General features: G+C 34.7%; 1 protein-coding gene across 1 annotated transcript in view; it reads left to right on the top strand.

Moving 5' to 3' along the window:
- LOC127075178 (phospholipid-transporting ATPase 3) overlaps positions 1-21,595 on the top strand; it is a 35,080-nt gene that overhangs the window by 3,407 nt on the left and 10,078 nt on the right. The window contains exons 6-16 of the mRNA XM_051016657.1: positions 962-1,039; positions 1,149-1,245; positions 2,314-2,420; positions 2,682-2,747; positions 4,249-4,370; positions 4,882-4,972; positions 5,066-5,143; positions 5,234-5,350; positions 7,287-7,433; positions 7,512-7,616; positions 8,417-8,562. Coding sequence (XP_050872614.1) covers positions 962-1,039; positions 1,149-1,245; positions 2,314-2,420; positions 2,682-2,747; positions 4,249-4,370; positions 4,882-4,972; positions 5,066-5,143; positions 5,234-5,350; positions 7,287-7,433; positions 7,512-7,616; positions 8,417-8,562 — 1,154 coding nt within the window. The remainder of the gene's footprint in view (positions 1-961; positions 1,040-1,148; positions 1,246-2,313; positions 2,421-2,681; positions 2,748-4,248; positions 4,371-4,881; positions 4,973-5,065; positions 5,144-5,233; positions 5,351-7,286; positions 7,434-7,511; positions 7,617-8,416; positions 8,563-21,595) is intronic.

Here is a 21,595-nt window from a genome sequence, read left to right as displayed (position 1 = left end):
ATTTATAGTATATACATATTAATAATTTCCTTTTTGTTTACTTACATATTACTGCTGCAATCCCTAAATAAAAGTTCCTTTTGGAAATGTTTTTTGTCCCTAAATATAAGTCTCATTTCAAATTACTAGATGCATTTTTTTTAAGTATACCCCTTATTAATACTACTAAGTGTCTTGAGACTAAAAGCAGACAGGACTAAAAAATAATACTTCATTCTACTCTGATATTCCGGACCAAAAGCAAACAGTCCTAAATAAGATAAAATAAAACCACGGAGAATAAATTCATATCTCAGCTGGATTCTCCTACATATAACATTAATTAGTAATGATTTCGTTAATATTTGTATTTTTCTCCACCCTATAAAATTATTATAACTTTCTTAATAATTTGCTCCCATACCTTTGTTTGTTTTTGTTTAGCTCCTCAAATTATTTACCTTATCATGTTTGTTACCTGGAAAATCATATGAGACCACATACTGTCATCAGAACTTGATTGGTCAAAAATCTTATTTTTAAGGATTCTTCCATTTCTTGTAAAAGTCCTCGGTAATAAATAGCAGTGTTCTTGTTATATTTTGTTAGAGCTCTCAATGTTGCTCATGATTCTCTTGGAATCTATGTAAAATATTCTTTTATTTGATTGAATGATTATTACAACCGAATTAGATCTATTTATAGATCTTTTCTGATAACCTAATCTAGCAGGTAAGGGTTTGGGACTTACTGACACATGTTAGTCAGTTTGTTAGGGTGGTTACAACTGTTTCTAACTGTGTTAGTTACAATGGTTACAAAGTGCTACTATAATGCATTAGGCCTACAGTAAGCTCTCACAAGCTTGCTGTTAGTTAGACTTAATCTATTCCTTTAATATAGTTGTTCACATATTTTCTTGAACAGTACGATTAGGCATGCAGGTATCTATTGGGATAGTGAAAAAATGATTTTGTTGCAGGTTAAGCAGGATGGATTCTTTCCTGCAGATTTGCTTTTCTTGGCCAGTACGAATGCAGATGGTGTCTGCTACATTGAGGTTTATTTATTTAATTATTTGTTTGTTAATATGTTTCAATCTAGTAAGAGTGTTTTCTTCATGTTCTTATCAGTATATGCCATTTATCAATATTGAGTTTGGGTGACAGACTGCAAATTTGGACGGGGAGACCAATTTGAAGATTAGGAAAGCATTGGAAAAGACCTGGGATTACCTGACCCCAGAGAAGGCATCCGAGTTTAAAGGTTTGTATTTTAATTATGATGTCCCTTATTGCAATTATTTATTTGCTGTCTAAGTTCTAGGATACATACACCATCAAACCTTTCATCTTTTAATGTATTTTTGTTTCAAACATTTTTATTAAAAGGATTTTTTCCTGACATTATCATAATTTTTGCTAATCTATCTAAATAACGTTGTTTCAAACATTTTTATTAAAAGGATTTTTTCCTGACATTATCATAATTTTGGCTAATCTATCTAAGTAACGAGTGCATGAATTCAATTTAATCAGTTCACTGTGCATGTTAGTTACTATGAATTGGCTACGTTCCTAGTTTCTTTGAGATATACTACTCTGGTCACTATTTTAAGTAAATATTATTTTTTCAGGTTCATTGAATAATTTATGTATCTGGTATAGATATAGACCAAAATCATTAATTATTCAATAAACTTGAAAATGGAATCTTTGCTTATAATAGTGCCGGAGGGTGTAATTCTGATTTCAATATAATGTGACTACAATGACGTACAGAATCTTTCATACTGTTGGATTTTCCTTGTTAATTTACTCCATTTTCCTGTCTATTTACCTTCCTCAAAAGTTGCTACAAATTTATAATCTCCTTTCTTATTTGTGCATTTAACTGTTTGTGTTCATGTTTACATTCACCATTCTTCAGTGTCAGATCAGCAGTGAATTCAGGCTGCATATAAGTAATGTAAAATTGTTTAATTGATTATCATTTATCATTAGATGTAAAGATCCTCCAGTTAGACGGAGTATTCACTTGGGGGTTCACAATGACTAAAGTACTAGTAACTCTGCTCATAAAATATTGAATTATTTACTTGTCTTGTTAATTGTTTCTAAATTTGTTGTATTTTTGTAATGGAAATTTCTAATCTGCGACTTGCTGTTATTGAAATTTGGCATGTCTCTTAAAAATGATTGCTTTTCATTTTATTTTTTTTAGAACATATTATTCCGAAGTCTATGCAGTACTCTTTTATTATTAGGGTGATGGGTTCCAATGATAAGTTCATCTATTGTATGTTCTGACAAGCATTCTTGTTGCTATTTGCAGGTGAAATTCAATGTGAACAACCAAACAATTCCTTGTATACATTTACAGGAAATCTTTTGATTCAAAAGCAGACACTTCCACTAAGCCCAAACCAGATTCTTTTGCGAGTATGCTGTGTTGTTTCCTTTCCCTATGCTTTTTGTGTTTTCTTGTTATGCTTTTTGTGTTTTCTTATTGTAGCTTCGTCTATTATTCATAAGCTAGCCATAATTGTTGCATTTGACAAATTAAGTGAGTGTTTTTTCTTTGTTAAGATTGTTTTTGACATTTTATTTTCCAGTACTATATCATCAATAGATGCTTCTGTTTTGTTTACTTAGTTTGTGATATTGAGCAAGCATTAATTTATTGAATCCCTTCATTTTCAGGGATGCAGTCTCAGAAATACAGAGTATATTGTTGGTGTTGTTATTTTTACAGGGCAAGAAACAAAGGTATGTTGTTATATATGACGTCAAATGTTACTGCCTCCACAATTTTCTAGCCCTTGTCTGCATTTAGTCAAAAATAGTTATTAATACTTGTAATGCGCTGATTGTTGAAATGTTACTAGTGACATAGCTCTGTTATTTTGGACTTGTTATGCTATTACTCCATCCTGAATGATTTATTAACAAAAATTAACTAAATCACACATATTAAGAATGGTGGTTATACTAGTTAATCACATATATGTGTGAATTGTGCTATCTTGGATGGGAATTGTCTTGTAATATTCTACTATCTCTTTCATTAGTTTATGTGTGAATTATGCATGCTCTGCCATGTGTGAAATTATGTTCTGTTCTAAACCTGATAATTTCATCAATAAAAGTCAATTTCTACAGTTAAATTGTATTTTGTTACTACTCTCTAATAGTTTCTTTGTTGTTTTTTCTCTGTGAACGCCTCTTGAGGCTCATTGTTGCTGTGATTTTGGTCTTTTGTCACTTTGATCGCATCACAAGGTCTGCTGGTTCAGTATTTGGATATTCGGTCACTGTGTTTTTTGTGGTTGTTTGTACTTTTTATTATTTTGGGTCATTATTTGATTGCTGTCCAACATGTTTCATCTCTAGCCACACTGTCTCATTTCGGCAATTCTACCGTTTACCTATCTATCTATCTATCTATCTATCTATGTGAGATCATGGTTTTTAGATTCTGGTGCTTCTGATCATGTAGTTGTTAATACCTCTCTTATCTTTAACTTGTCACCTCCTAAAATACCTCACAACATCACTCTTTCTAATGGTTCTTAGGCACAAATTACTAGTATTGGTCGAGCTTCATCTTTGCCATCTCTATCATTTAGATGTTATTTGTACCTAGTTTTCTTTTTAATTTGATTTCAATCAGTACCTGCTCTCTCAATTATTCCATAACATTTTCTTCGGGTTCTTAATTTATACAAGACCGAAGTACGAGAGAGACAATTGGAACATGATCTGAATCACAAGGTCTTTATTACCTTCATCCTCATCCGTCAAGTCTGTTGTCTTTCTGCATCTCTGGATATGATTCCTTGTCGTTTCGGTCAATATGTTGGTTCCTTAACTTTCACATTTAAAGACTCTTTATATGAGCCGTGTGATCTTGGCAAACATGTTCGGACGTCTTTTTCTAGTTGCACCTATAAAAGACTCTGGTCTTCACTTGATACTGTGCATTCTGATATTTGGGGATCCTAGCTGCATGCCTTCTAATTTAGAATATCGGTAATATGTAACTTTCATTGATCATTTTTCGCGATGTACTTGGATAACTTTATTGACGTATCATTTATAATTATTTGATGCATTTCAGAGGTAATAAAGATTCAATGTGGGAAAGCAATTCAAGTTTTGCTATTTCACTTTAGGATTTTATTTTGATATCTTTCACGTTGCTGTGGCAGCATGTTTTCCTTCTGTAATTGTTAAATGTGTATTACAGATATTTTGAATGACATTGCAGGTGATGATGAACTCAATGAATGTTCCTTCCAAAAGAAGTACACTGGAGAGGAAACTTGACAAGCTCATACTCACTCTCTTTGCAACACTTTTTATGATGTGTTTTATTGGAGCCATTGGCAGGTATGTGAGCTAAATAACGAGTTTGCTGGACCACTTCTAATCTGTTGCTAATGTTTAGGCAGTGCTAGGAAGGGTTGGAATTTGTTTTGTATGAACTCTATTAGATTTATTGTTTTAATTACTGTTATTAATAACAGTGTTTTGATGGACAATACATGACATGTCCCATAACTTGAAATTTTATTTTTTAATTGAGTTGAGATTTTAAAGTAAGCAATGATTATGAGTCCTACTATAAGTATTAAATTCATAAAAATTGTAGTCACTGTCAATTTTTATAAAAATCTTAATATAATAATAGCAAGTCTGTTATTATAACTAAACTTTCTCCGAAATTATGTAATTACAGAATGGGAAGTTGAGCAATATGCGCTTCTTAGATTTTAGTTTAGTTTAGTTATATGATATGGTTTATTGGAAAAATAAATGAAATTTTGAGAAAGTGATGTAATTCCTTACATAGTAGTAGTATATATTTGTGAATGATATTATTTAAATTTGTGAATTGCAGTGCTATTTTTGTAAACAAAAAATACTTTTATTTACATCTTGATTCATCAGAGGAGGGCTCAGCACAGTTCAATCCAAAAAACAGATTTCTGGTAACGTGGACTTGCTCTGTCAAGATAAATAGCCACCTCTGCTCATTCTTTTTCTCTTAACTTATTTGCTAATTCTGAGTCTTCTGTTGTCAGGTTTTTATTCTGACTATGTTTACCCTTATCACTCTGTATTCAACAATCATCCCAATTTCACTTTATGTGTCTATAGAGGTTTGTGTCTCGGTCATTTGATTTTATATTCTCCAAACTTTCCATGTCTTTGTAAAGAGAAAATGTTATTTATTTGTGTTATTGTATCAGATGATAAAATTTATTCAATCAACTCAATTTATCAACAAGGATTTGGGAATGTACCACAGTGAAACCAATACACCGGCATTGGCTAGAACTTCAAATCTGAATGAAGAACTTGGACAGGTAAGTAGCTCCCACGTGTTTTGCTTGTAGATGTAAAATAAATATTCTTGATTTAAAAGGAAGAGAGTGAAAGAAATAGTACAAGATAGATATACACAAAATTGTGGAGGTTTAAAGGCAAACACAAAAGAAATAAAAGAAGAAAGTAATATAAAGAAAGGTTTCTGAAATAATAACGACTTTTTAAGAAAGTTGGAATGAAGGTGGTTTAGTATTGCGAACGGTTACATCTCCATCAGGTTCTCACTGGGTCTGAAACTATCCTTTCAAAACGCCTTCGCTGAATCTCTCATGATTTAGTTATTTTCATAGTGAAAGAAGTATTGTTTTCACTTATTGCTTTTGCACTCCCGAAATCCACTTTAGTTGCTTGTTTTTTAAGTTCATTTCCCATCACTTATCTACTCTACCTGAAAGCATTTTCCTCTAGTAAGTTTTTATATTGAGTATAACTCATTCTTATAAAATCGACTTGTAAAGTGAGGGGTGTCACTCTTTATAAACTCTAATCTGCTCGAGATACTCTCAGTTACAGCTGGCGCCTTTGCCAGATGACATGCTGTTAGTTTCAGTTAGTTTCTGTTATAACATGTAGTTAGTTTCTTTTATAATGGCTCTTTGAATTCAGGAACTGTTCTCTTGATTTTAGGGAGTTATTTTTGTTATAACAGCTCCTTGAATTCAGGAATTGTTCCTTTGATTTTAGGGAGTTAGTTTAGCCTAACTACAACTCTATAAATAGAGTTGAATCCATTGTACTCAGTAAGAATGAAAAACATAATAATACATTCTGATTTTTCAACATGGTATCAGAGCCTTATCTTACATAATCAAGCCTTATCTTTAATCTATGTGGGATTTACGTGTTCCAACACACTCGCATGCATGCAAAATTTTATATTAGAACTGGTCTCTGTAATATGTAAAATATTTGATTTAAGTCCACTAAATCCTAAACCCTATACTAAAATCAAATATTTTTAATATTATAGAGACCAATTCGAATACAAATAAATTTGCAAGAACTAAAATAAAAGATCAAAGATTAAAAACAGTATAAAATATTTGCAAAGACCAAAATCAAATAAAAAATTGCAAGAACTAAAACCAAAAAGTGATATATTTCCAAGGACCATTTACATATTTAAGGCTTTGTTAAAATATGCTATTCTAAATCTAATGGGGGCTCACTAATGGACTAATGAGCCAAATATAAATCACTACTAATAACTAACAATATATTATTTACAACAGTAATGATCCAAACAAAAAACTGCAGTAAAGGAGCAATATTCTGCAACGAAGGTGGAAAAGAAAAACAACAGAAACTACAATGCTAACAACTAGGGTTTATGCAAAAGCAAGTTCCCCAAAATTGGAAGTTCGTATACCATGTAGAAAATATATTTGATATATTTCAAAGTTGTAAATAAATTACATACTCTAATTCGTTTGGATAGACTATTCTAACCCTAATAGGTATGATTAATGGGCCAGATACAATTATTACTTATAATAATTACAAATATACATTATTTACACAATAAGTTTTCATATTATTTTGTTATTATTATTATTATTAATTTTTCTCCTATTTAGGATGTTGGGTCTTGTATTATTGTAAATAAGGCTAGTGCTTTTTTTTTTGTATCATCTTATAACAAACCATAGTCATAATTCAAAGTCTTAGTTGTTTCTCTTTCCTCTTAATCTGAAAGCCTATAATTTTAAAAGAGGCCTTTTCCTTTGTTGTCTCAACATCTTTTTTTTATTGTTTTAAATTACAAATTGAATAAATATGAAGTGGTATCTTATGAAAGATGATACATACATTTTTGGTCCATGTGTATGATTGAAATGCAAAATATAAATTGTTTTGCAGTTTCTGTATATTTTTCTTGTCATATTTCAATGTTAATACAAATTGATTTATTAGGTGGAATACATTTTCTCTGACAAAACTGGGACCCTAACAAGAAACTTAATGGAGTTCTTCAAGTGTTCAATAGGAGTAGAGGTCTATGGAAATGGCGTGACTGAAATTGAGAGAGGACTAGCAGAGCGCAATGGCATGAAAATTGAGGTAGTACTCTTGTTTATTGTAAGAAAGTAGATGACCTGTTTTGAAATAGTACAATTATGTCGTATTATTTCTCTACAGGAAAATAGACCACCCCATACTGTGCATGAGAGGGGTTTCAATTTTGAAGATGCCAGGCTTATGAGAGGAGCTTGGAGGAATGAACCCAATCCTGATGCCTGCAAAGTAAATAATTTTGCTTTACTTTGAATTAGTGGTAGCAGTTTATTTTATCTTTAAACCTAGTCTTGAGTTTTTGATTTGTGAGTTTGATCCTCGCTGAGTAAAAAGGTTCTTATGTACAACCATCTATATTTTTTAATGGAAAATCAGTTGGCTTAATCCGTGCTTGCTTGTTGCATGTTATACATAATCTATTGGTTCACATTTGTCCTAGAAATTATACATGATTTCTCTCAATTGTAACCACCTGGCACGAGTTCCATATAAAATTTGTATGTCTGAGGTGGATACTTAAAAATCTGTAATTTCTAATTAATGTATATGGTTTTATTTTATTTTATTTATGTATTGCACTATCACCCTCATTTGTCACAGGTTGCATATAAAGTTTGTATGTTATGCTTTTATTTTATTCTATTTGTGTATTGTACTGTCACCCTGTCATGTTCTATAATTTTAATCCTTGTATCTATATCATATTATATGCCCTGTTATGTTCTATAATCTAAATCATTGTATCCGTGCATTTCATATGTATGTCTCTGTCGTATAAGTACTTCCTAGGTAATACTTAGGTCCTATACTTTAGTGACTATTTTCCAAATACATTTAGCACAACCTAGATCCTCCAATTTTTAGAAAAAGTTTATTCACGTTGTTTAAACCTGTTGCTAAGGATCGTACACAGTTAAGCATCAAACCTGATTTCATTACATTATGCCCAATTTAGTACCATTGTTTAGTGTGTTGTTAAATATTATATTAGATAAAGTAATATCCCTTTTATATACATGCGTGTGTAGGAATTCTTCAGATGTCTTGCTATATGCCATACTGTACTACCAGAGGGTGATGAGCAGTCCCCTGAAAAGATCAAATATCAAGCTGCATCACCTGATGAGGCTGCTTTGGTTATTGCTGCAAAAAACTTTGGTTTCTTCTTCTACAGGTTCAAAGTTCAAACTTATTGATTATTGCTGCTTTCGATATTCCTGGTAACAATGTGACACGGAAAGTAGTGGAGAGTGGGAAAGGCGCATATGGTTAAGGACTAAACCTCCAACATTAACATTGGAACCAAGTTTTGAGAAATTGGACTGGCACCAATTTAGCTACATCTGCCGATTTATTGGCAGTTTCCTCTTTTTAAGAGGACGGGGATCCTTTGTCCAAATTTTTAGTCTCAAATATAAATTATATATCTTCATTCCAATCTTGTCTAATGTTTTTATTGGAAAAAAATAGGTAAAAGCTGTTATATTTTATTTGTCAGTCTTAGGCTGGTTTATATAGTGAAGATATAATTATTACAATTTATTTTCTTCTTAATGGAGAATAAAGAAAAATAAAGGTAGTATTAAAGACAATAATAAAATTGGAAATAATATATTTTCTAACACCCCCCTCAAGTTGGTGCATAGATATCTATCATGTCCAACTTGTCTATCAAATACTTAAAAGTAGGCCTTGTCAAACTTTTGGTCAGGATATCCGCAGTTTGTTGATTTGAAGTCACGAAGGGTAGATATATGATTTCCGCATCTAACTTCTCCTTTATGAAGTGTGATCAATCTCGATATGCTTGGTTCTGTCATGTTGAACTGGATTATGAGCTATGCTAATAGCAGCTTTACTGTCAGAGTACAATTTCAATGGAAGCTCAATTTTCATCTTAATTTTTTCTAGGACTTTAAGGATCCATAATCCTTCATAAATACCTTGAGACATAGCTCTAAACTCGGCCTCTACACTACTCCTTGCTACAATTCCTTGTTTCTTGCTCCTCCATGTCACAAGATTACCCCAAACATAGGTACAATATCCAGAGGTTGATCTTCTATCTGTGATTGAACCTGCCCAATCGACATCAGTGAAGATAGACACATTTTTTTCACTAGCCTTCTTAAAAAATAATCTTTTTTCAGGATTTCCCTTCAAATATCTCAGTATCCTATAGACTGCCTCAAGATGTTCCTCGAAAGGAGAATGCATAAACTGACTCACTACACTAACTGAGAAAGCAATATCAGGTCGGAAGTGTGACAAATAAATCAGTTTCCCAACCAATCTCTGATATCTCCCAGTATCAACAGAAACATTACCTTCTCCCCAAAGTTTAACATTAGGATCCATAGGGGTATCTGCAGGATGGCATCCACTCATTCCTGTTTCTTTCAACAAATTATTAATGTATTTCTGCTGTGAAACCACAATATCATTTTTTGACCGAGCAACCTCCATACCTAGAAAATATCTCATGAATCCCAGATTCTTGATTTCAAAGTCTATTGCCAATTTCTCTTTTACTCTTGCCATTTCCACTGTATCGTCTCCAGTAAGGAACAATATCATCAACATAAACAATCAGGACAACAACTTTCCCATCGTGGGAGAATTTTGTGAACAAGGTGTGGTCAACCTGTCCTTGGATGTACCCTTGTTTCTTCATGGCCTGAGTGAATTTTTCAAACCAAACTCTTGGGGACTGCTTTAATCCATACAAAGACTTATTTAGTTTGCACACATTTGATCCAAATTTGTTTTCAAAGCCAGGAGGAATGTCTATATATATTTCTTCTTCTAGATCGCCATTAAGAAAGGCATTCTTAACATCTAACTGATGCAAAGGCCAATCCATGTTAGCAGCAAGAGACGAAAGAATTCTGACAGTGTTCAATTTTGCAACAGGAGCAAATGTCTTTGAGTAATCTATACCATAGGTCTAAGTAAAGCCTTTAGCCACCAAGCGAGCCTTGTACCTTTCAATTGACCCATCTGAATTATACTTCACAATAAACACCCATTTGCATCCAACTGTCTTCTTGCCATCTGGTAGTGACGTAACACTCCAAGTTTTGTTCTTTTCTAGAGCTTTCATCTCCTCAAGTACAACTTTCCTCTACTTTGGAATTTCTAGAGCAACCTGTACACTTTTTGGAATTTCTACACTAGACAATTTTGAAGTGAAGACAGACATAGATGAAGACAAATTTGAATATGATATAAAATTGGACATGGGATGTTTAGTGCAAGATCTGACAGGTTTTTTAATGGTAACAGGATCATCTATATCAAGATACAAAATACGACTCTCAGAAACAGAGATAGACTTGCCTTTTCTTTTGTTAGGAAATTGATCATTCCCCGGTTCAGATTTCTGGTAGTGTTGAGATGTGGACTTGTCCTTTTCTTTATGGTGCTTTTTCACAAAAACCTTTCCAAGTCCTGCTTCCTAATTCAAATTTGTTTTGTTGAAGTGACTCATTATTTTGTGGCATTTCAATTAGATCATCATTATCATTGTTTTCAGGATTCTCATTGTTTTCTACAAGAGAAAATGTAGGCTCGAATTCACAAGGTTCCTTACTCATGACAGGAGTAAGATCAGATAAAGAATCGTGGTCATTTTCTGTTGGTACAGGTGTAAAAATCTTAGAATTTTGTGATATTGGTAAAGATAAGTTATTTAAAAAACTCATGTCCTCAATTTGAAACGAGTCTTCGTTTATCTTCCCCCCTTGAAGATGAGTGTCATCAAAAAAAGATTTATTTTCAAAGAATGTAACATCCATGAAACGTTTTCTTATTTTTTGGATCAAAACATTTTCTTATTTTTTGGATCAAAACATTTATATCCTTTTTGGGTTAGGGAGTAACAAAGACACATTTTATAGCACGTGACTCAAGTTTTCCAACATTTTTATGTTCATGAACAAAGGCCCTGCAACCAAAGATTTTAAAGTCAAATCAGTTAAAACACGAGTACTAGGAAAACATTCTTTGAAGACGTTAATAGGAGTTTGAAATTTGAGAATTTAGGAGGACATTTTGTTAATTAAATACGCAGCTGTTGAAACAGCGTCGCCCCGCAAATAATTTGGAACTTTATTTGAAAAAAGGTGGAGCTCTAGCAACCTCTAGTAAATGTCTCTTTTTCCTTTCGGCCACTCCATTTTGTTGAGGAGTTTTAAGACATGAGCTTTGATGTACAATCCCATATTTTAGAAAAAAATCACCCAGGATAGGGTTAAAATATTCTTTGCCATTATCACTTATAGAGATTTGGATATTTGTTTGAAATTGGTTCTGTACCATTAAAACAAAATTCTTTACAGTTTGACAAACATCTTGACAAACATCTGATTTCCCCTTTAACAAGTACACCCAACATACTCTTGTATGGTCATCTATAAATGTGATAAACCATTTTTTGAGAGAGTGTACTTGTACGGTAAGGGTCCCAAACATCACTGTGTATAATAGGTCGGATTTGTGACAAATAAATCAGTTTCCCAACCAATCTCTGATATCTCCCTGTATCAACAGAAACATTACCTTCTCCCCAAAGTTTAGCATTAGGTATCTGCAGGATGGCATCCACTCATTCCTGTTTCTTTCAACAAATTATTAATGTATTTCTGCTGTGAAACCACAATATCATTTTTTGACCGAGCAACCTCCATACCTAGAAAATATCTCATGAATCCCAGATTCTTGATTTCAAAGTCTATTGCCAATTTCTCTTTTACTCTTGTCATTTCCACTGTATCGTCTCCAGTAAGGAACAATATCATCAACATAAACAATCAGAACAACAACTTCCCATCGTGGGAGAATTTTGTGAACAAGGTGTGGTCAACCTGTCCTTGGATGTACCCTTGTTTCTTCATGGCCTGAGTGAATTTTTCAAACCAAACTCTTGGGGACTGCTTTAATCCATACAAAGACTTATTTAGTTTGCACACATTTGATCCAAATTTGTTTTCAAAGCCAGGAGGAATGTCTATATATATTTCTTCTTCTAGATCGCCATTAAGAAAGGCATTCTTAACATCTAACTGATGCAAAGGCCAATCCATGTTAGCAGCAAGAGACGAAAGAATTCTGACAGTGTTCAATTTTGCAACAGGAGCAAATGTCTTTGAGTAATCTATACCATAGGTCTAAGTAAAGCCTTTAGCCACCAAGCGAGCCTTGTACCTTTCAATTGACCCATCTGAATTATACTTCACAGTAAACACCCATTTGCATCCAACTGTCTTCTTGCCATCTGATAGTGACGTAACACTCCAAGTTTTGTTCTTTTCTAGAGCTTTCATCTCCTCAAGTACAACTTTCCTCTACTTTGGAATTTCTAGAGCAACCTGTACACTTTTTGGAATTTCTACACTAGACAATTTTGAAGTGAAGACAGACATAGATGAAGACAAATTTGAATATGATATAAAATTGGACATGGGATGTTTAGTGCAAGATCTGACAGGTTTTTTAATGGTAACAGGATCATCTATATCAAGATACAAAATACGACTCTCAGAAACAGAGATAGACTTGCCTTTTCTTTTGTTAGGAAATTGATCATTCCCCGGTTCAGATTTCTGGTAGTGTTGAGATGTGGACTTGCCCTTTTCTTTATGGTGCTTTTTCACAAAAACCTTTCCAAGTCCTGCTTCCTAATTCAAATTTGTTTTGTTGAAGTGACTCATTATTTTGTGGCATTTCAATTAGATCATCATTATCATTGTTTTCAGGATTCTCATTGTTTTCTACAAGAGAAAATGTAGGCTCGAATTCACAAGGTTCCTTACTCATGACAGGAGTAAGATCAGATAAAGAATCGTGGTCATTTTCTGTTGGTACAGGTGTAAAAATCTTAGAATTTTGTGATATTGGTAAAGATAAGTTATTTAAAAAACTCATGTCCTCAATTTGAAACGAGTCTTCGTTTATCTTCCCCCTTAAAGATGAGTGTCATCAAAAAAAGATTTATTTTCAAAGAATGTAACATCCATGAAACGTTTTCTTATTTTTTGGATCAAAACATTTTCTTATTTTTTGGATCAAAACATTTATATCCTTTTTGGGTTAGGGAGTAACAAAGACACATTTTATAGCACGTGACTCAAGTTTTCCAACATTTTTATGTTCATGAACAAAGGCCCTGCAACCAAAGATTTTAAAGTCAAATCAGTTAAAACACGAGTACTAGGAAAACATTCTTTGAAGACGTTAATAGGAGTTTGAAATTTGAGAATTTAGGAGGACATTTTGTTAATTAAATACGCAGCTGTTGAAACAGCGTCGCCCCGCAAATAATTTGGAACTTTATTTGAAAAAAGGTGGAGCTCTAGCAACCTCTAGTAAATGTCTCTTTTTCCTTTCGGCCACTCCATTTTGTTGAGGAGTTTTAAGACATGAGCTTTGATGTACAATCCCATATTTTAGAAAAAAATCACCCAGGATAGGGTTAAAATATTCTTTGCCATTATCACTTATAGAGATTTGGATATTTGTTTGAAATTGGTTATGTACCATTAAAACAAAATTCTTTACAGTTTGACAAACATCTTGACAAACATCTGATTTCCCCTTTAACAAGTACACCCAACATACTCTTGTATGGTCATCTATAAATGTGATAAACCATTTTTTGAGAGAGTGTACTTGTACGGTAAGGGTCCCAAACATCACTGTGTATAATAGGTCGGATTTGTGACAAATAAATCAGTTTCCCAACCAATCTCTGATATCTCCCTGTATCAACAGAAACATTACTTTCTCCCCAAAGTTTAGCATTAGGAATCTGCAGGACGATATCCACTCATTTTTGTTTCTTTCAACAAGTCTATAATGTATTTCTGCTGTGAAACCACAATACCATTTTTTGACCGAGCAACCTCCATACCTAGAAAATATCTCATGAATCCCAGATCCTTGATTTCAAAGTCTACTGCCAATTTCTCTTTTACTCTTGTCATTTCCACTGTATCGTCTCCTGTAAGGAACAATATCATTAACATAAACAATCAGAACAACAACTTCCCATCGTGGGAGAATTTTGTGAACAAGGTGTGGTCAACCTGTCCTTGGATGTACCCTTGTTTCTTCATGGCCTGAGTGAATTTTTCAAACCAAACTCTTGGGGACTGCTTTAATTCATACAAAGACTTATTTAGTTTGCACACATTTGATCCAAGTTTGTTTTCAAAGCCAGGAAGAATGTCCATATATATTTTTTCTTCTAGATCGCCATTAAGAAAGGCATTCTTAACATCTAACTGATGCAAAGGCCAATCCATGTTAGCAGCAAGAGACGAAAGAATTCTGACAGTGTTCAATTTTGCAACTGGAGCAAATGTCTCTGAGTAATCTATACCATAGGTCTAAGTAAAGCCTTTAGTCACCAAGCGAGCCTGGTACAAGTGTAAAAATCTTAGAATTTTGTGATATTGGTAAAGATAAGTTATTTAAAAAACTCATGTCCTCAATTTGAAACGAGTCTTCGTTTATCTCCCCCCTTGAAGATGAGTGTCATCAAAAAAAGGTTTATTTTCAAAGAATGTAACATCCATAGTGACACATTTTCTTATTTTTTGGATCAAAATGTTTATATCCTTTTTGGATTGGGAAGTATCTAACAAAGACACATTTTATAACACGCGGCTCAAGTTTTCTAACATTTTTATTATCATGAACAAAGACTGTGCAACCAAAGATTTTTAAAGTCAAATCAGTTAAAATACGAGTACTAGGAAAACATTCTTTGAAGACGTTAATAGGAGTTTAAAATTTGAGAATTTTGGAGGGCATTTTGTTAATTAAATACGCAGCTGTTAAAACAGCTTCGCCCCACAAATAATTTGGTACTTTATTTGAAAAAAGTATAGCTCTAGCAACCTGTAGTAAATGTCTATTTTTTCTTTCGGCCACTCCATTTTGTTGAGGAGTAGTAGGACATGAACTTTGATGTGCAATCCCATTTTTTAGAAAAAAATCACCCAGGATAGTGTTAAAATATTCTTTGCCATTATCACTTATAAAGATTTGGATATTTGTTTGAAATTGGTTCTGCACCATTAAAATAAAATTCTTTACAGCCTGACAAACATCTGATTTTCCCTTTAACAAGTACACCCAACATACTCTTGTATGGTCATTTATAAATGTGATAAACCATTTTTTGAGAGAGTGTACTTGTACGCTTAGGGCCCCAAACATCACTGTGTATAATAGAAAAATGTTTTGATGGTTTATAAGGTTGTATTGAAAACTGGGAACGATGATGCTTTGCAAATTCACATGCTTCACATTTAAATGAAGAAAAGTTTTTATTGTGAAATATCTTAGGAAACAAGTGTTTTAAGTAATGAAAACTAGGATGACCTAATCTTAAATGCTATACCATAATGTTGTCATCTTTATTATTCAAAACAGGAAGAGACTCAAAGCAGGAACTTATTGTTTGTGAAAGTAATTGTGATGCAGATCCAATGTCAAGGTAGTAGAGTCCTCCACTCTCCTTAGCACTGCCAATCATCTTTCCCGAGTTCAAATCCTGAAAGACACAGTGAGAAGGGAAAAAATTAGTTTGACAATTTATATCTTGGGCTAATTTACTCACAAATATTAAATTACAAGATAAATTTGGAACATGAAGGACATTTTTAAGAGTTAACATTTGAGACAACACAACTGACTCTTTACCTGTAATGATTGAAAAAGAGTCATCTGTAATTTTTATTTTTTGATTACCGGCACATGGACTATATAAAGAGAACAAAGTAGATTCACCTATCATGTGATCGGAGGCTCCTGAATCTACTATCCAAGTATGACTGGGACTGACACTAAAAAATACAAAATTACCTTTTGTTGCTATAGAGCAAGAAGGGGTTGGAGACTCGAGGAGTTTGTACAGTCTGTCTAGTTGCTCCATAGTTGTTCCATAGTGAGTGGAAACTGAGACGGAGGAGGTTGCTGCCCTTGATCAGAATTACTAGCCTGAAATGCACGACCACTTTTCTTCTTCTAGTTAGGAGGTTTACCTTTGAGCTTCCAACAAGTTTCACGTGTATGCCATTCGCGGTTGCAGTGATCACACCAAGGAACTTTGTCTGGCCTTCTTCCCTCGTCAAGATTCCTAGTAGCCAGAGCTGAGCCTTTAGATTCAGAATTTCGCTGTGTCTTGCCTATCATAATTCCTTGCCGTGCCTCTTCCCTTCTTATTTCTGCAAAAATTTCACGAAGAGTTGGCAATGGTATTTTTCCTAAAACTCTACCTCTTACCTCATCAAGGTCTTTATTGAGCCCAACGAGAAACATGAATACACGATCATTTTCTTGCCTCTTGAGAAACAAAACACTGTCTTCTGTACACCTCCAATTGTCATCATAACAAAGATCTAACTCTTGCCATAGTGTTAACAGTTCATTGTAATACGCAGTTACACTCCTGTCACCTTGTTTCGCATGCCATAATTTTGATTTTAAACCAAAAATTTGAGAAGAGTTTTGAATATCAGAGTATGTTTCCTTAACAGCTTCCCACACATCCTTTGCGGAAGGTAAAAACATGTAAGGCTTACCTATTCCAGTTTCCATAGAGCTTACCAGCCACGCAATAATCAAGGAGTTTTCCGACTTCCATTGTTTGTAACGAGGGTCTCCTGTTGCCGGTTCAGCTACTGCTCCTGTTAAGAAATCAATTTTTCCTTTGCTATCCAATATCAATCGAACGGTTTGAGCCATTCATTATAGTTATTCTCATTCATTTTAGGGATATTGACCTTGAGGGAGTATGAGGAACCCTCTTTATCATTACCGCCTATGTTGGAATAACCGTCACCAAAAACAATGTTGTTCCTGTTTCCATTGTTGCCGTCATTACTGCCATTGTTTATGACCACCGGTGGTTCCTCATGTACACCGTTTCCGCGGCCACCGCCGTTTCCGTGGTCGATGTCCGATTCAGGTTGTGGTTGGTCGTCATGGTTGGATCCAGTGTAGGCCTGTGATGGGGAAGGCCACCTGTTGTTGTCATTCGCCATAGGAGGCTAAACGGGTATGTGAATTGGGTCGAACAAAAAAAAATATGTTGAGGAAATTTTTATGGTAACCCCTAACTCAACAAAAATATGTTGAGGAAAGCTTTATGGTAACCCATAACCCAACAAAAATAGGTTGAGGAAAACTTTTACGGTAACCCCTAACCCAGTGCTCTTGATACCATATTGGAAAAAAATAGGTAAAAACTGTTATATTTTATTCGTCAGTCTTAGGCTGGTTTATATAGTGAAGATACAATTGTTACAATTTATTTTCTCGTTAATGGAGAATAAAGAAAAATAAAGGTAGTATTAAAGACAATAATAAAACTGGAAATAATATATTTTCCAACAGTTTTTTACATTTATGACCGTAGACATCTACATGTTTATCCTAGAGTGTTAGTTGTTTAAAACTGTCAGCCTGTTAAGATGTCCCACATTAGATGAATTATGACTTTAAAATGTTTTTATTTAAGTGACAGACATTCTCCACCTTTACAAGAAGGTTTTGCAATGTTGAGTTAGGCTTAACCGACCAACCCAATGTCCAAAATGGCCCGTTGGGCTACCCACCACCGGGCCACTCCGGTCACACTCCAAATGTCCAGTCTTATGCGTGAGAGTGTGTGTTGAGAAGTCCCACATTGGATGAAGCATGAATTGAAAATGTGATTATTATGTGGTTCACATTCTCCACCTTACAAGCCAGTTTTGTAAGGTAAAGTTATGTCAGCCCAAAATCTAAGAGAATCAATAGAAAGAGAAACAAAAAAAAACTGAACCTTTAGATTATGCCAACTTCCTGGCTTTTGGTTTATTGGTATTTAATGAAATTTTTTAGATTAGTAAACCTTCTAACATAATTTGTTGGGAACAACACTTTATAGGTTGATTGGTTTATGCTTGCTCTCTCTACCAAAACCGTGACTATTTATTTCAGGTTTCTCTTTAAGCAATTAAGTGAAAAACTGTCACAGAATGAGTACATCATCAAGTAGAGAAGTAACATGGCAACTAGAGGAATAATAACTTGATATTGGTAATAACTTTGAATATTACTGAATAACTTGATTGTAGTTTGATATTGATGTATACAAAAGCCTAAACACCAATCCCTGTTTACAGAGATATGTCAACTCAATCCTGAATAAATAGAAAAACCTGGAAGTAAAATTATCTGACAATGCAATAGTACTCAAGTTGTCACAAAATAAAATTGGAATCTTGAAAGGAACTTTCAAATAAATGAGAAGGGACTGAATCTAGAAAACTTCAGAGTCTGTGTCTGCCTCAGTGCTTGAAGGAGCTACCAAAGTTTGTCTCTTGGACAATTGAAAGACTAAATTGGGACACCAAGATAGACACATGGGCCAGAGGTGGATTTTCTATCGTCAAGATCTGCACCCCAATCTGCATCAAAAAAGGCTACAAGGGACAAAATGCTACAAGAGACAAAGGAAGATATGTGGAGGTAGGTTTCAACAGTAAACGATGATACGAAAAGCCTTTGAGGTAGTGTAAGTGCGTTTTACAGTGTCCAGAGACTCTCAAGAAGCTGTAATAGGAATTGACAGCAAAATTAATTTTTGGCCTTGTAATGGTTGCATACTGCAGGGCACACACAATAGAGTTGTAGAATGTAGGATCTGCAAGATAATTAGAACCATATTTTGATAGCTTTAGATTGGAGACCATTGGTGTGTGAATGCCCTTTGCACCAGTCATGTTTGCTTTAGCAAATAAATCTCTGATGTAATTGTCCTGAGAAAGGAATAGTGCACCATTCAGTACCAAAACTTACTCTCAAAGGTGGTGCCAGACCACACGTTCTGCCCGATTCTCAAAAGTCACAAAAACTCTAGCCATCAGTCACTTACGACTGTCCCCTTAACAGTCCAATACACACAACCCAAAGTGTTAGAATAACTCCACCATCAGACTCGCCGTCACCATATTGGTCTGTCCCTGAAGCCACCGCGGAGCAACACGTGCCACCACATGTGTGTTTCCCTCCTACCATCTCGCGGGCGCAAAAGGGCCACATGCCATCGTCAGACCTCCAACAAGGTCTCCGCAAGTTTCCTTTATGTTGTGCCATAGTTTGGCCAGTGGGTCCCACTCATGTGTTTTCTTTGCATTTTGGCACTGTTCAAGTGTCTTTGGTATTTTTCAGTGACTTTTCTGCATTAATCTCTTTGATACTGTTCTTCTACGGTTTTCAAAGATGAGTTTTGATTTAGATCCATAAAAAAGGGACAAGTCTGGTTCCTTTGGTACGAACCTTGTTTCCTTTTTTTTCTCGGGCCATCCCAGTATAACCTCTGAGTAACTCAACGGTGAAAATGACTTAAATTGGTCGGATGCTGTAAACATGTGGTTTCTTGGACAAAAAGCTTTTAGATCATCTCACTTAGAAGGCGGCAAACATTGCTCCAGGGCCGCTGGAAACAAGCAGACTGTTAATTGGTCTTTTCTATGTCAATTATTGAGTCTTCGCTGTTGGTCTACTTTCGCTCATATACAACATGTTATTATATTCAATAGAAGGCTAAAAATGTTTATTCTAATGATATCCAACATATCTATGATTCATAATTCGGCCAACCTTCAGAAGATGATGGAGGACAACATCATGTCTTATGCTATTGAACACATCAAACAATGCACAATGATTTACTTGTGAATCTCCTCCCAAACCTGATGCAATTGAACGAATCGAACAACTCACAAAAATGTACATGTGAATCTCATCCCAAACCTGCTGCAATTGAATGCACTGAACAACACACAAAAATGTACTTGTGAATCTCCTCCCAAACCTGATGCAATCGAACACATCGAACAACACGTGACTAGTGAGAAGCCAAGTGAACAGTAGCACATCTTGTTCCCATATCAGATACACGGGGTTCTCGACATTGTTGCTCCTATCAGCTTACGAAAGAGAGCGAGGATGGGTCATAGGATTCACCAGATGACGGTGAAACTTACGAGTTTGTGTGATTCCTTCAAGCTATTGCTTCTAGGAGCTAAAATTGTTTTCATCCAATTTGAGCCTTATTTTCTGAGCTAATGTCTTGAAGTTGTTCTTCGAAGTAGAAATCAAAGGTGTGGGAACAGATTCACGATTGGTTTGATTGGAATCACCTTCAGAAAGAAGTCGTGGCTGGGGAACAATTTTAGGCTTATGACCCATGTAGCCGACCCCACTAGTGGAATAAGGCTTGGTTGTTGCTGTTGTTGATAACATATTAGAAACTGAAACAGTGATTGAAATTTGGGGAGAAAGAGAAAGAGGGGGAAAATAGATTGCATTCTCTGATTTGTATTTGCTCAAATCAGTAATTAGTTACAACATAGAGAGCAATGGGTATAAATACCCATCTAGGGACTGCACAGTTAGTAACAAATCTGATGCCTTGTTTGGCTAACTGTGCTGTTACACTATTAGCTCCTAGTCTTGCCTTGTATTGATTAAGTGTGCCATCCGATGATTTATGCAAGACCGTATTGATCCACCTGCAACCGACAGGTTTCTTGTCTCTTGGCCTCTCAACAATCTTCGAAGTTCCATTTCTTTAAAGTGTTTTTATCTCCTCATCCGTAACTTAACCCAATTTACATCCTTCAACACCTTTTGCACAGATGATTGGTTATCACAGTCAACAATGTTTTGGGATCAGTCATATCCATTCCTCTATCCGGGATCGATCACACTAGCATCAAGTAGGTTCAATTCTTTTTAAATTCAGTTTCCGGATATAGCTTGCATACACCCATTTTCCATGTCTCTCGTTTCAGGAAGGTAGTGTGAGACAAGGAGGAGTGGGGGTATTTAGAGCAAGTACTGGCTCAGGGGCACAGGCAGCCAGTTTATGAAGCTACTTGAAAGCATGTCTCTTTTATGACAGAGCAGATTCCTGGTTTTAGTTTAACCGTGGGAACAAGGTTTCTGTCCAGGGGAGTGTTGCTAGGGACCAAGAGAGAAGGATATTAAATGTGTGCACTAAAAGGAAGATGGAAGTTGGTCGGGTAGAGTAGAGAGATGTCTTGATTCTTTTGTAATGAAACTGACTTGTCAGAATTCTGTAACAGAATTCTCTTCTTTGGCAGAGCTTGCTCTGCATAAATAACGAGTTCTTGGAGATTTCTTTT

The sequence above is a fragment of the Lathyrus oleraceus genome, chromosome 4 (assembly GCF_024323335.1).
Source record: "Lathyrus oleraceus cultivar Zhongwan6 chromosome 4, CAAS_Psat_ZW6_1.0, whole genome shotgun sequence".
Lineage (NCBI taxonomy): Eukaryota > Viridiplantae > Streptophyta > Magnoliopsida > Fabales > Fabaceae > Lathyrus > Lathyrus oleraceus.
This window is presented reverse-complemented; position numbering and strand designations above follow the sequence as displayed.